We start from the raw sequence: 15,816 nt of genomic DNA, 5'->3' as shown, positions 1-15,816 counted from the left end.
ACAATTCAAAATTATAAGACCAGCCAATTAAAATCTTTTTGTTAAATTTTGTATTATACATTAAATTCATTAATTATACAATACAACATATGGGAATGTTAAATGGAAATAAAATACGGAAAAAGATATACTACTGAATCATGTAAACGATTTTAATTGAATTTTGTCCTTTTCATCTTCATCTGGCTTACTTATACCATCTTTAATTATCTGTTTCATTCTTTCCCGTACTTCTGGAGGCAATTTATTTTTGACAACCTCTTGAAATCGTGATATATCCAAAGAAGCCATTTTTGTTAACCACGGCCTTACTATGGCACCCATCTCAGAATGAGTTTCGCACAGCTTATCAAAGTAAAGTAAGCCCAATAATATTGCAGAATCAAAATTAATCTTTGCACGTGATTCGACAAAAATATACATCAATTCACAAAGAGTACTTGCAGTGATGTCTGCAGCTACATTATTATCCAACAATCCCTTGTTAATAATATTTTTTAATATCAGATCACCCGCATAGTAATCATTATTACTTAAAGATTTGATAATTTGCATTGCGATCACTTCATTTTCGTTTAGCAAACTTAATACTTTATTACAAAACCAATCCAGATCTTTCTCGGTAAACTCTGCAAAATTATTGGAAACAAATATCATAAACGTGACCACTCCACTTTCCAAGGGTAAATCATTAAAAATATTAAACTTAATTGCATTATAAAAATTGCCCACTAAATCCTTGTTTTCATTTTTTTGGAAAATGGTTTTCATCATTGGTAAAACTATAGCCACATAATCATAAGCTTCAGTACTGTTTGCTATGATCTTTGTGGCAATAAACAATAAACATGAAAATAAATCCAGCCTAAACTCAGCTGGTAAGCTCGCTGATAAATCCGCTAATAATCCAAAAATTTTCTTCGTCAATGCAAAGTCAAAATCGTTCAATTCGATTTCGGAATTCAAATTGCTTTCCTCCTTGATAAAGGGCAAGATATTGGATACGATCAAAAATAAAATTCTGAAAAGTTCGTATAAATTATCAACCCCGCTCAAAAATGCACTCTCACTTGCGGAAAATTCGGCAATAAATGCTTTTGACAAGTCGGTTATAATCTCAACAACTTGCATTTTATCAGTTTTAGAACCTGTTAAAACCAACCTTTCCAAAATATTTACACACTCATGATGGATATCGTCTTCAAAAAAGGGACCTGATAGGACATGACATTGTAATATTTTGTGCAATGCTTGTAACACTTTAGTCTTCTTTAAGGGATTTTCAAAATTTTTCATTAAGGATTCCATGCATTCCGCATACAAAACAAACATGAAACTTTGAAGATCTGACATGCTTAAGCAACTACACAACAGATCATAATTATTTTCAGCCACACATCCAATTGCATCAACTAAATTTAACCAGGTGTCTGGAAGAGTAATCATATAGCTGTTTTTTTCTGAAACAAAACTGTATTTTTCCATAGCATACTCACGAAGAGCTATAATCCATAACGGAATCAACCCAGACAAATATTGATCAACAAATTTTTGAACTTCTTCATTGCCATTTATTTTTAGTTGTGCCCATGCATCCAAAATAACTAGTCTTAATTTTTTTCTGGAAGATTCTGTTTTAACACTGACGTCAACAATTTTAATAGAATCATTGGATTTAAGAGATAATTCAACCAAGCAATTAACCAAAACATTCGTCAATTTTTCTAAGCTGGGTAATGGAGCAACCTCAGAGTAAATAAACTGGGATAGAACCTCCAATGCTGGCATAATTACACTTATTGGTGTATTTCTACTAAAAGCCGGCATTATCGCACTTGTAATTTGGGCCTGGTGTTGTAAAAGACATGATATATGCGGATTGCTCTCGTCCTTTTCCTTTTTGAATTCGCTCAAAATAAAACCTAAAATATCTATGCCCAACTCTCTAACCTCCGTAACATTCATTGCAGATGCCAAAAAGGCTATTTGCACAACTTTATCCAACCTTGAAAATAAAAATAGATGATATCTTGATGAATCCTGGGAAAAATGTACCAAGTTATTTAACAGAATTAAAAGCTTGTATTTGAATCTCCAGCCAATAAAATCTTTAGAAGTATCATTGTCAGATGCATTAATAGCTATACTGTTATTACTATTATTATTACCATTATTACTATTATTATTACTATTAATATTATTACCATTAATATTATTACCATTATTATTACCATCATTATCCTCAACTGCTTTAATGTCTACCCTATTTTCATGATTCTGTCCTTCAGATATAGATTTTTCTTCTTCCACTTTTGTGTCTCTTTCAACAATGATTTTGATATTTTTGTCTTTTAATAATTTGTCATATCTTCTATATAATCGTGACAAAATTTTGTTTTCAGATGTATTTATTAGTTGATATAATTTCTCAAACCAAGATAAATCGTTCTCATATGTTCTTGAAATCCAATCATTTACCACAACTAAAACACTTTCATTGTTTGGTTTCCATGATAATAAAACCCAAGTCATATATTCAACTTCTTTAAACATCAAACTAAACTTATCTAATCTAATTAATTGCTCGTAAAAATCGTAAATACAACCAATCACAATTGTACATGTTGTAATCGGGAAAAATTGCTTTGTTGAGTCAATCATAAAATTGCTAGTTTCGTTTGTTCCACAACCGATAAAAACGGAAGAATTTAATAACCATTTTGCCAATTTGGAAATCATCGACAATGGGAAAACACCATCCATCTTGAAGGTGAACATGTTCTTGAAAATATCCAACGAAATTAGCTTTTTATAAACATTAAAATCATTCAACGAGGCATAAGTACAATTCTTAAAAGAAGTCAACCCAGCTCTACTTAAATCCAAAATACCAGGTCCTGCTATGTCTGACAACACTTTAGTAGTATATAAAATAGTTAAATTGGAATTGTACTTTAGATAGTAGTCACATTTCCAGGTTGTATCTGTGTAACTACCATACTTATCATCCAACAGTAATGTTTCCAAATGAATCGCAATATCCGACAATACAGTGGCATCGACCACTGTGTGGTTAGTTAATAACAACGCTAAAGCATCTAGGGACCATGTATGAACAACTGGATGTGGATCAGAAGATAGCTGCTTTAGAATTTCAACTATTGAATTGAAAAAGTAAAACTGCGGATTATACTTGTAAATGGATGCCAACGATAACCCGTTAAAAACTCTAAAAAAACAATCCTCATTGTCAACAATGTTTTTTATACAAATATTAATATTTTCCAAACCAAACGCATTGTTCTTTTCTTTAGCCTTCTTATCAACTAGGGCTGACAATAAACCAACAGAATCAGCATTAATTTTAATCAACAATTCGTTATCCCTGATATCCATCGTTTTTATCATTTCCAATAAAAGTCTCCCAACAAGAGAATCTAATCCAATGTTATGTTTATATGCTATTAATAAAGCATTATTCAAAGCAATGCAAGTGTTTAATGCAATAGCCATTAACCTTTCAGGAGTAGAGTTTTTGGAAACCATAAACGAATTTAAACTTTCTAAAACAGAAAACTGAATTTTATCATTTAAAAATGGCAAAATTTCAGAAAAAATATCCATTGAGTAATTAATTAAAGACGTGGTGATCTTGGGAGAGTATTTTTCAAAAGAACTGTAGGGACTTGAACCATTGTATAACAAAATAAGATAATCGTAGGATAAAACATTGGGAGAAGGTCTTAATAAATCATCTTCAAATTGATAGTACCAATTAGATTCATTGTTTATCCAATTTACAACCTTAATTGCCTCAACGTTTCTTTCTTTTGCGTTGGAAATTTGACATAATCTACCAACATTATTTCCGGAAACCAAACTTGTTAGACCATAAGCAAAACCATCATCTGACCTCAACAATTTTGTTAAAGTAGGTAAGTTTGCTTCTTCTACATTTGCATTCCTCTTTTTTTTTTCATTTAATGCCTTAATAGACTCCAAGACCGAAGATGTCATTTCTTTGTATAAATTTGGGTCTGAAAAATTCTTTAAAATTAAAATCAAAATGACACTATTGAAGTCATGTTTAACATAATTTTTGATTTTTAAGTAAACTTGCAATATTCTGTGTTCATTGTACAACAAAGCGTTGTCAATTGTTTTGGATTTGATTGTCAATTGGTTGTTAAAGGAGGAACATTTACTTAATAATTGAGAAACCTCCCTTGCAGTTTCTTTATCCACCAAATCTTCGTTATTCAAATAAGCCAATAAACATGTCAATGCATGATTCCTGATTTCTAGAATTTTGTATAGCTCATCTTCGTTATTATACGTAGTCGAATTAGTTAGTACATTTTTCCAAAACAAAAATAATTGCGATTTTTGCATTTTCAAAAAGTTTTTATCCTTATAATTCATTAATCCAGTTAAAATGATCCACGTAATTAGTTCTTTATAATAACTGGTTGTACCAATTGACAGGGTGCCCTTTTTTAAATAAGAGGTTGCAAACAAAGTGATTTTCATAACCAAATCACTTGAAACATAATCTTTATCAGCTATTTCCATAAAGTTAGCAATGAGCATGGAATAACCATGATTTGTTGCAAAATCAAAGTTATCTACAGCTGAAAAATTGGAATCAAGTACAGTTAATGAGGATTCCAAAACCTCGGTCAATAAATCCGGAAAAATCCTGAGGAATTCCTTTAAAAGAACATTACTTTCAATTCTAATTTGGAAATTTTTAGATTTGCACAACTTTAAAAGTTGTTGTCTGAATAAAACAATAAATTGATCGTCATTACTAAAGGATGTGGATAGATCTTTAAGCAATCTTTTGGTGAAACCTAAATATACTAATGTTTGATTTAGATTTTCGGCGGTATCCTTCAGTAGTTTTTTTTCAAAAATTTGAGCAATGATTAGCTTTTTGGATGATTCAGAAATGTACGGAAGTATCAAGGAATTTAAATGATCAAAATAATCCAAGTATCTGCTAGTTAAATCTAGTTTTTGTGTTGATATATTTAAATGGCCAAAAACACTTGTATTCAAAAAATTCAAGTACTTTAAATAGTTTACCTCTTTCAAAAAATTGGGATCTGCAACTAAATTTAGCATAAAAAATTGAACTATTGACTCGATACACCCGATTTTAATTTCTCTGGAGCTAAAATTGGTGAAATATTTAGAGTAAAAAGCCAAAACCTCGGTGACTCTTAGACTACCAATATTTTTATAATGAAATAATACATATGATACCATTTTAGCAGTCTTCAATCTTGTTTCGGCACAAGTCTTGAAGCCGACATCAATATCAGTCATCAAATCAACGAATAATTCCTCCACTAAATGTCCATGTTTTGCAGTATGCCCATAATGAACTATATGTGCCAAGTCTATTGCAGTGGAAACAAATTCAATTGGATAACGATCGGTGTTAACACCAACCAAACAATCCTTATAAATCTTGTGGAAGCTTCTTATAAAATCTGGTTTAATAAAATTAGAGTCACAATTGTGAATAATAGCCCTTAGTAATTTCATTAGATCAATAGCATAAGGACAATGAAAATATTTAATTTTTTCATCCATTTTTTTCAAGTTTTTAAATATACCATTTAAAATCAAGGGTATTAGAGAAGATAATTCTTCCCCATAGCATTCAATTATCGATATCAATGAGACTGCACACAAATGTTTTAACTCTGTATATTGATAATTTTTTTTTATCTTTGAGATCTTCTTTTTGTTTGAATCCAACTCAATATCAGGCAATTTTTCTTCACAAAAAATATTGGAAAAAAGCATAGAAGAATCGTAAACTTTCCCAGGCGAATATTTATATAAACTGGTTAGCAACGTAGTTAAAGTTTGGCTGAATTGTAATTGAATTTGTCGGGTCATGAAAGACATATCCCTTTCCTTGATATTGACATAATATTGTTGCTTCACTGCATAAGATAATATTTCAATTAGCTGACTGTACAGTTTATTTAAAGACTTTTCTGTGAAATCTGTTGCTGGAGGGGATTTTGTTGAGTTTGATCCAGTTGCTGCTTGTTCTTCTTCTATAATTTCATCTTCATCTTGATATTTGTATAATTTCTCTAATACGCTTGTTAAGATTGCCATTAAGCATTGTTTTTTGTTGGCACAATTATTTAATTTGGATTCAATGTTTTCTGAATCCATGTTGCTATATGAATATGATAAAGTTAGTGGTGAAATAAAACTTGTTATTTAATATCTAAACAAAAGAAGGTGGAGGGAAAAAAAAAAAAAAAAAAAAACAATATAAAGAAATGAAAAAACAACTAAAGAAAAGAAAGAAATAAATAAATAAAAAGTGCGTTCAACTTTGAATTATTTATTAATTAATTGGTGAAGTATCGAACTGGTTTATAGATTTTCTCTGTTTTCTTAATGGTTGTTCTTAATTTTTGTATTTTTAAAAGTAACTTACAAGTTAACTATATTTAGATAGTAAGAATTGAGTTTTGATTTCTTTATAAAGGAAAAAAAAAAAATGAAAAATGAAAAAAAAAAAAAAAAAAAAAGAAGTTTTTCTTGCCTGGATAAAATATCCTATCCGGGTTAAACACAACAAAGTAAGGTAAAAGCTTTGTCTTCTCTATCCTTTTATTGAAAATCCTTAGAATGATGAGTTTATTTATAACAAAAAATCATTTATTTCATGGTTAATAAAAGAAACAAAGTTTATGCTGATGCAGCCAAAATAACTATGAGGTTTTTTCAACTAGCCGTATAGACTGTAGTTTGATTTATTTTTGCAGTTAAAAAAAGTCAAAGTCTACAAGTATATCATTATCATTATACATATCTTATAAATCTATTTATCGTAGTAAGCTCTTTACTCTACATAGTTTTTCATCAGTGGAAAATATTCACTAAAGCCCCCTTGATTTCACAGGCTTTTATTGGAAGGTGTACCAGAATCATTCAAATAGTCATCCATAATCATATATGATGGGAAAATTTTACCTAATAATAAATCCCAATCATCAAATATGCCAGGTAAATAATTGTTGGCTGACAAGTCCGTATTTTCTACCATTTTGTCATCTCCATCGACAGTTGTAATTGGTGTATTTTCTTCGTTATTGTTAGTAGTGTTATTCATATTACTATTAATACTAGTAACCGCATCCGAATGCATTGTAATTGCCCCTGTATGGTTTGTACCTATAGTGCTCGAAATATGTGAATCCGATCTGGAATTAAATAAACTAATCAATTTTGGTATGGAATGCCTTTGGTGTTGTATATAATTAACATAATTTGATGTTTGATCAGCATTATTAGTGTCAGCACTATCTTTTGGTTCAATTTTTATTATATCTTTTAATTGTCCACTTTCAGTACGTGCTTTATCAGAAGCAATAGATGAAGAGTTTGTTTTAACTTTCTTAATAAATGTGTTGTCATCAACTAGTTGTGGAATATCCAATAGTCTAGAAACAGAATTAGTGTCCATTGAACTGATGGTAGTTGAACCTAAAAAATTGTTAGCAGCATTAAAATTGTCACTATTATGGCTGTTCAACTCATGCAATTTTTCCCTATATAATTGAACAGTATCATCATTTAATTTTTCAAACAAATTATTTAAAAGTTGAAAGATTCTTTCGCTCGCCATACTTGAACTCTTGATTTTATTTAAGATACCAAACCCTATCTTGGCATCATTTACAATATCAGTTCTCCGTATATCTTCTCCACTCTCTATATTGTAATGTGTTGCATAAAGTAAACAAGCAACGGAAAAAAATATAGTGTGAATGGCAAACCAATAACAACCACTTAGCAAATTGTCAGCAATCATATCCTGGGCAACATGAACAACTTTTCTAGCAAGTTGTATACACTTTTGTGCCAAGGTAAATTGTTCGGTGAACTGAGGGTATTTTGATGGGTGTAAAGCTATATAATGAATAAAGGGTCTATAAATAAAAATCCTGGCATGTAGGTAATCCAAATACAACAAATTATTAGCCTTCAAATATAATTTTATTTTATTAATATTTTCTTTGTGTGTTGCTACGTCAGCACTTAAGGACGGTTGTTTCAATTGTTGCTGCAAATCTAACTGATACTTTGGCTTTAACTGCAACGGTAATTGTTCCATCCAGTTATTTAACTCAATTTCCAATTTAGAAATTTTATCTAGACTAGGTAAATGCTTATTCGAAGATTTTGTGGGATAGACCACATCATTAATCTTTTTTAAGATCAAAATTAATTTTGTGTGCTCGTTATTTAGCCCACAGCTACTAACTTTGCCCCATTGCTGCTGTATGATGATGTCAGCAAAGATGTTTTCATCGTCCACATCCAAGGGTAGCTCTTGACAAACATCACTATCCCTAACGGAAATAGGTAATCCCAAAATGCAATTCATATAAATATCCATTTTATATACCGTCCAAAATAATCTTTTCCTGGTTTCAGCCTCAAGGGGACTTATTTTATTATTACCGATCCTTCTATGTAAGCCTTCCCTTAATGCACCTCTAAGAGCAATTCCAATATAAGAATAAGAATTGCTTAGATTAGCGGAGCACTGTAAAAATAAGGTCATCATAAAAAATGCCTGTATTGTATACATGTCTGAAGAGTTGGTTAGGTCTATCGAGTTTTTAGCCAGTGTAAAATATCTATACCCTTCATCTTCATAAAAAACTCTAGTATTTTCATCTGTGATATCTTCTTTGGAGAATAGGGCACCACATGCTATTACAGAGTATATCAATGGCAAAGCTTTCCGTTGTTGTTCATTATAATCCGTTGGATTAGTTTCATATAAACTGTGCAATATTTTAATAAAAGAGGGTCTATGGTAAAATCGAAATAAAATACAAGCAGAATCCCATGTTTTAAAAATTAACTTCAAGGCCAAATCTATAGGAGGCAATTCGGTCAAGGGTTCCTTTATACTATTCTTGATTTTGCCATTAAAAACGGCGTTGATACTCTTATTGGCATCTAAATGGAGACTGTTTGTATCTGCTCGTTGTTCAAATTGAGAACTGATTGAATTTATAGGTAAAAGTTCCGTTTCCGTTGGAGAAGAAATCCTATATTGTTGAAGAATGTTAAGTAATTTCTTTGAAGAAAAATTTTCTGAATTAAAATTAATTCTGGGGAAAATGGATTGCAAAATCTCTTTATAATTAGGGTCTGTATTGTTTTTATTGGAATCTTTGTCTTTAATATATTGATTACTGATGCGTGCTGTGAGTAACTTTTGATGATTTTTCAATAATTTAGTAACTTTTTTCTTAGAGTTAGTTTTTTTTGTAATACTTTTAGTATTATTGGTACTGTTGTTTCCAGCAATCAGGGAGGGTTGAGTTGGCTGACCAGTTATGATAACATTATTATTAAGACTGGTTGCATTTTTAAATACCAGATTTTTAGATGCATATGTGCATATTTTGGAGCGAAGTTGACACTTATCACAAGGTGATTGTCCATCACACTTGATCTTTCTTTTTCTACAAAAATCACATGCTTTGGATACTTTTTTCTTAACTGGTACTACGGTATCATTTTGCTTATTAGTTGAAAATATCGAAAAGTATGGTACTTCCTTGGGCATATTTTTTATTTTATTTTATTTTATTTTTTTGTTCTAGATGTTTTTGGAATTATTTGAATTTATAAAAGATGAAGTTCGAATTTCAAACTATTTTGTTTTATATGAGATGGTAAAATGGCAATGCTTTTTTAGAATTTATTTTTTTCTTTTTAGAATTTATTTTATATACAATGAGTCAACCACACGGAAGTATCTAAAAAGGGAAATATCCGGTGAGGTTGAGAAAACGAGGTAAAAATAATATGTACATCAGCAATAACGGAACCGCGATGGTGAAAGTGGGAAAAAAGAAGAAAAGAAGAAAAGAAGAAAAGAAGAAAAGAAGACAAGTATATCTATATATATATATTTATCTTTTCAGTACAAAATACTAATCTCCTATAAAGATCATATGAACTGTGTCATTCCTCTACAGACCTAAACAACCATATGTAATATTATTGACGATGGCAAAAAAAAAAAAAAAAAATTGGGAGGGAGGGGGGAATTGCAACCTATGCAGGCAAAAGCTTTCTTGGAAGACCTATGGATAATCCTATTTCTTTTCTTGTGTTTGTTCCTTAGTAGCAAAAAATTTCTTTTGTAATAAATCATATAAAGTATGACCAGGTTCTCGATGGGTATTACGTTCGTATTGGATATAACTTAGGGTACCCACGCCAATAGCAAAAATTGGATCCAAAAAACGACCTAATAAATATGGAGCTGGTTGAACCATTTCTTGCTTTTTATCACCTTTTTTTTTTTTTTTTTAAATTGGTTAGTTTAAATAGTGGAAATAAAAGTATATATTTTTTATGTGTATATTATTTTTTTATTGGTTAAAAAGGAAAAAAAAAAAAAAAAAAAAAAAAAAAAAAAAAAAAATACAACGTGTACAGCTTCTTTTTATGCATGCAGTCCGATTATCCTTCGGATACAAGATAAAATGTATTGCAAATGATCTTTTGATCACGTGACTTTATAATGATAACAATTCGTACAAACTTTTCTTAATATTTTTACGTGTTTTTTTTTTTATTTTTTTTTTATTTTTTTATCTCTGTTGGAAAAATGTAATAAAAATAATTTTATTAGAGTAGCAATGTTCTTATGAGTTATATTCACCTGTCAGGTATCATTGACTTGCTATTAATTATATTATCAAGTCTGAGGGGAGAGACGAAGGAAAAAAAAAAAAAAAAAATACCTTCCCTTGCTTAAGAAAATAAATAATGACAATAATTAATCAAGGTACACCTTTCAATCCTAATAATGAGACCGTTGTATTGGAAAAAGCAAAACTGGCTACATCTCAAGAAGCCTTTTCAGTGCATTTGGTTCCTTGTTTAATTGATTATAATGGACCTACACAAGAATTACCCGGTAATTTTGATAAAGAGGTTGTTAAAGATGGGGAAATTGCATATGAGGCTAGATATTTAAGAGGCCATAAAATTATTGGGAAGAAAGTTCAAATGAAATGGAACTTTCAACCATTTTTAATAGATATATGTCAGGTTTCGGGAGAAGATGAAGATTTGGGTTCTGACACCGCACAGTGCCAAAATATAAAAATACTTGGTCAATGCAGGGAGATTGTAAATTATGAAAGAGAAGGCAACGAAAGTAGACTTAACGAAGAAATGACAAAATTCGAAGAGTATTTGGAGTTAATGAATAATGTTATAATGGAATGATGTCTTATATATATATATATATATATATATCTTTTTTCATTTTTATCTCCTCTCAACCCCAAATCCATATTTCTAAAATCGTCATTGTTATTGGTTAAATATTACAGTTCGGATTATATAAATAAATATATACCAGTGGTAATAGACACAAAATAACTTTTTTTTTTTTTTAAAAACAGTTTTGTGCGTTTATTTTATTCATATGTAAATATATATATATTTATTTACTCAAAATCTTACTAAATCATAAAGAGTTTAAATCTAAAATTATAACAAAAAAAAACAAAAAAAAAAAAAAAAACAAAAAAACAAAACAAAAAACAATAAGTCTTACGGCATATGCTTATTATATTTTAAATACATATATAATTCACCCTTTTTTTCTTTTTTTTTTTTTTTATTTTTTCATTTTTAAAAATATTTTCAAATAAAAAGTTAAAATGAAATATCAAACTAAAAATAATGAATAAAAGATCATATAATGAAGATCCTCTTTTTATTTCTCCAAAAAAACTAAAAAAAGATCAAATAACCACCAACAGCAAACCATCACACTTAAACTTTCTATCAATCATACCTGCTGAAGTATTGTTTTTAATATTTAAACTTTTATCCAAAAAAGATATAGTAAGTTGGTCATCATTATCAAAATATACTAGGATAAAATTTTCACCATATGTTTTTGCAAACATTAAATTATCTTGGGATTTTCTTTTACAATATAATGTCAAAAATCTAAAATGTACCTCCCCGTACTTCCTATACGCTAAAAATGTAAGAATAACTGACATTTGTGCTAGTCATGAATGGACTTTCCAATTTTCAACACTTTTCGAGCACGATTTTCCAAATCTACGGTCCTTAGAATTGACTACCGGTGGATCTACCCATTTTTTTAAATATCACTTCAATTGCGATAACTTTACAAGCTTAAACCTCAAAGCAAGTACAAGCAATTTAGTTTTCAGCCAGGAGCACTTGATAAATTTTAGAAACTTAAAAGAATTAGAGTTGCACAACTATGAGATTGAATTTTTTGAGGAAAATAAACAAATTTGCCCCCATTTATCTATTATAGCCTTAAACAATTGTAACTGGTCATACCCATTTGAATTGAAAAATTTTGGCTCCACTAAGATTAAAAGTTTAAGTTTAAAATATTCAAATTCATTCATTTTAAGTGAAAGATTTAGATTGTTTTTAACTAACCCAGGGTTAATGAAATTAGAAACTCTAAGCATTATTAATGTAGAAAAAAATTTAAAATTGACTCTATCTGTACAATTAACACATTTAATCAAAATGATTCCAACATTGAAAAAACTAGTATTTCTGGGAAATATTTACAATGAAACGTTATGCACTTTTTCTAAACACGATTTGGATAATTGCTTGAATTATATTGCCTTAAATGATGTAAAGGTTTTTTATAGCAGTTTCTTACAAGAAATTTGATATAGCCTTCCCCTCCCATTCCTTATCAATTTTATCTTACATGTAGGAGTGTATAAAATTGTATAAAAAATATGGAAACATAATAATAGTGCCAGGCTTTAATATGCATTAATAATGTGGAAAGAAGGGAAAATAATGGTTATCATTTTAAAGAAAGAAAGAAAGAAAGAAAAAAAAAATAATAATAATAATAATAATAATAATAATAATAATTATTATTATTACTTTTATTGTGGAAGGGGAACAGCAATACTTAGCTTATTATACATTCACCAAATCCTAATCCATACATTATTCTTTCCACATTTTTCTTAACTCTATACCAATCAGCCCTCCTTTGAATAAGTTCATATACTTCCTCCTGTGAAAATATACCATTAAACTTCCCCACATCACAAATCATTCTACCTAACTCCTTAGAATCTTTACCATCAATTAAAAATAATTGCCCTACAGATTTCAATCCAGTAAACAATTTCACAATTTGCTTCTGTTTTAATTTGTAACAAATAAAATCATAATAATAGTTTAAATCACAAATCAAATATACGGCACCATCTACAGAAATTAAATTTTTTTTTATATTTTTAACCACTTGTTGAAAAAATCTTTCTCCAATCTCTTGCTGATAAACGTCTGTGGTACCCTTATCAGTAACCCCATTTAAAAGAAAACAATGATGAAATAGCATTTCTACAACTGTAATCGCACACTTTGTAGGTTTCAGATCTCTCGTCGAAGTCGGTGTTGTTGCAAAACTAGTTTTGGGAGGATTAAAATCATCTGCCATTTGTAAAGTATTAAACGCAAACTCAATTTCACTGATGAGCTTGTTAATACCTGTGTTTAAACCATCAGCGACAAAGTCATCCACTAATGTTTCAAACGACTTTTTTTTGTAAACAACATCGTTTAAAAAATCTTTATTTTTATCTATTATTTTTTTTCGAACCAATTCATTTTTGTAAAAAATAGAAATCATCTGTAAAATAATATCTCCAATATTCATTAATTCGGTGAATTTTACCAACGGTTCCACAACAGTCAGTTGCTGCCCCCTCACACTCACAGGTTCTTGCTTTTCTATTGTGTCATCTGGATCATATTCATTTAATAAATTTAGTGCTCGAATATATGCGGGCTTGATGTGCTTTTCATTGATCTCATCAATCATTATTTTAAAAATTGCTTGACAATGAACTTTTAGCTCCAGTTTAATGTTTTCAAACCCTAAAAAAGTACAGATGTTATCAATATCATCTTTTGCTAAAGAAAGAACGTTCATGCATAAATCCAAACTAACTAATAATTTAATATTTTGTAAAGTGTTAGTCATCTTAGTTAGATCAAATTCCATTTTGATTTGCTCCTCCTCTCTTTTACTATTATTATTGTGGCCTATGTTTAAAATTTGAGTAAAAGATGTCAAAAAGTTATTTTTACTTTCAGTTATATCCTGCTGGCTTTTTTTCGTCTTCTCATCATGCTTATTCTTAATGTTATTATACAATTCTTCGTTTTGCTCCTTTTCCCGGTTTTTAACGTTTGATTGAAATTCATCCAATCTTTGAGTAATGTCTGCTCGGAACGCTTCCACCTGATACTCTGAATATTTGGATACAATGGGTTCAAAATATAAGTGTATAAAGGATTTTAAAATATTAGGATATTCTTCACCACCATTTTGCGTTTTATTAATTTTCACTATACAATCTTTGATAAGATAGGTGTAGAATTTGGGAAAGTATTTAAGTCTATCATTGTTATCAGAAGCAAATAGCTCCGAGGTAAACACAGTTAGATTATCACGTATAACAGCTTCTGAATAGTTTACTATAATAGGGTATTTATCATGAAAAAGATCATCACATTGTTTGATTCTATTATTAAAAAAATTAGTTAAATCTTTAAAAAACTGATCTAATTTTGATTGGTCAAGCCTGCAACTATCTTTAGAATCTGTGTTAGTAACAGTTTCTGTAAACAATGTTTCAAGATAGTTTCCCTTTTTCAGTACTTCTGAAGTTATGTCACCCAAAGATTTAAAATATTCAATACATAAGTTTTCTTCCTTCAATTCCAATAAGACCTCGATAAAAATAGATTTGTTGCCAAAATCCGAATCCAGTTCCCTTAAAACTGAATTAATAAAAATTTCTCGAAATATACTCCATTTTTCCTTAATTTTCATATAATACGAATAGTCCGATAATGAGTTCGATTCGTTAAACAAATTTATACCGTTTAATATCTTGGCTTGTTTCAATGGATCTTGAGAATATTCAGATGGGAAAATGCTGCTATTTATATCATTATTGTATAATTTATCGATATATGGAGAATAACACTTGAAAAGGGCAATGTATATCTGTTTGCCTTGCGATTTATTGAAATAAACTGTACTATTTCCATTGATAATACTATCTAGTGCGGTATCCGGATAAAATGCCGAATTCAAGGGATCAGTATGATCCTCCAAATTCAAATTGAACAATTCGGGATCAATAGTATACTTTAATCCCATTAATTGCAATTTTTTAAGCCATATTTCAGGTTCAATAAACTCTTGAGTGGTGTTGTACACCAATTTATTAATAAGCTGGAAATTTAAGTAATCTTTTGTATTTAAATCACTTGATATTATTTCTAGGATTCTTTTCACTCTTAGTATATCTATCAATTCAATATTTGACATTGTTTCCGCTATATTTGGCATAAACCTGTTCAGGATTCCTATAATCCTTTAAGTAACGCTTATCAGTGATACAATTGTAATTTTGAAAAGCTGGGAAAGACAATAAAGAGAGAGAGAGATAGAAAATTGATATTGTTAACAATAAAAAAATAAAAAGAAATTAGCTTGAATTTAACCTAATAACAAGGGGAAGAAAAAAAAAAAAAAAAAAAAAAAAAAAAAAAAAAAAAAGATGGATAATATTTAAATATACTTACAGTATGAGTATTACATATAAAACATTTCAACAAATATGGACGCCAATTTGATAAATTTTTAAGCTGAACATTTATTTTTTTTTTTCTTTTTTTCTTTTTTTC

General features: G+C 29.4%; 6 protein-coding genes across 6 annotated transcripts; 2 read left to right on the top strand and 4 right to left on the bottom strand.

The window, feature by feature from the left end:
• Window positions 1-138: 138 nt before the first annotated feature.
• Window positions 139-6,201, bottom strand: LAA1 (AP-1 complex accessory protein LAA1; the record flags this gene model as incomplete). Its single annotated transcript, XM_046079147.1, has 1 exon — window positions 139-6,201. The coding sequence occupies one exon, from the start codon at window positions 6,199-6,201 to the stop codon at window positions 139-141; it is 6,063 nt and encodes a 2,020-aa protein (XP_045933695.1).
• A 733-nt stretch (window positions 6,202-6,934) lies between these two features.
• On the bottom strand, window positions 6,935-9,628 carry SCDLUD_004049 (uncharacterized protein; the record flags this gene model as incomplete). Its single annotated transcript, XM_046079148.1, has 1 exon — window positions 6,935-9,628. The coding sequence occupies one exon, from the start codon at window positions 9,626-9,628 to the stop codon at window positions 6,935-6,937; it is 2,694 nt and encodes an 897-aa protein (XP_045933694.1).
• Window positions 9,629-10,163: 535 nt separating this feature from the next.
• Window positions 10,164-10,346, bottom strand: NCE101 (Nce101p; the record flags this gene model as incomplete). The annotated part of the gene is made up of 1 exon (XM_046081612.1): window positions 10,164-10,346. One exon carries the CDS (start codon window positions 10,344-10,346, stop codon window positions 10,164-10,166), a length of 183 nt encoding a protein of 60 aa, XP_045933693.1.
• Window positions 10,347-10,842: 496 nt separating this feature from the next.
• Window positions 10,843-11,307, top strand: SCDLUD_004047 (uncharacterized protein; the record flags this gene model as incomplete). The annotated part of the gene is made up of 1 exon (XM_046079149.1): window positions 10,843-11,307. One exon carries the CDS (start codon window positions 10,843-10,845, stop codon window positions 11,305-11,307), a length of 465 nt encoding a protein of 154 aa, XP_045933692.1.
• A 462-nt stretch (window positions 11,308-11,769) lies between these two features.
• SCDLUD_004046 (uncharacterized protein) lies at window positions 11,770-12,762 on the top strand (the record flags this gene model as incomplete). The annotated part of the gene is made up of 1 exon (XM_046076748.1): window positions 11,770-12,762. One exon carries the CDS (start codon window positions 11,770-11,772, stop codon window positions 12,760-12,762), a length of 993 nt encoding a protein of 330 aa, XP_045933691.1.
• A 253-nt stretch (window positions 12,763-13,015) lies between these two features.
• On the bottom strand, window positions 13,016-15,457 carry RCY1 (Rcy1p; the record flags this gene model as incomplete). Its single annotated transcript, XM_046079150.1, has 1 exon — window positions 13,016-15,457. The coding sequence occupies one exon, from the start codon at window positions 15,455-15,457 to the stop codon at window positions 13,016-13,018; it is 2,442 nt and encodes an 813-aa protein (XP_045933690.1).
• Window positions 15,458-15,816: the final 359 nt, after the last annotated feature.

Source organism: Saccharomycodes ludwigii, chromosome V (genome assembly GCF_020623625.1).
Source record: "Saccharomycodes ludwigii strain NBRC 1722 chromosome V, whole genome shotgun sequence".
Taxonomy (NCBI): Eukaryota; Fungi; Ascomycota; class Saccharomycetes; order Saccharomycodales; family Saccharomycodaceae; genus Saccharomycodes; species Saccharomycodes ludwigii.
Note: the sequence above shows the minus strand (reverse complement) of the source record. Positions and strands in the feature narration are given on the sequence as shown.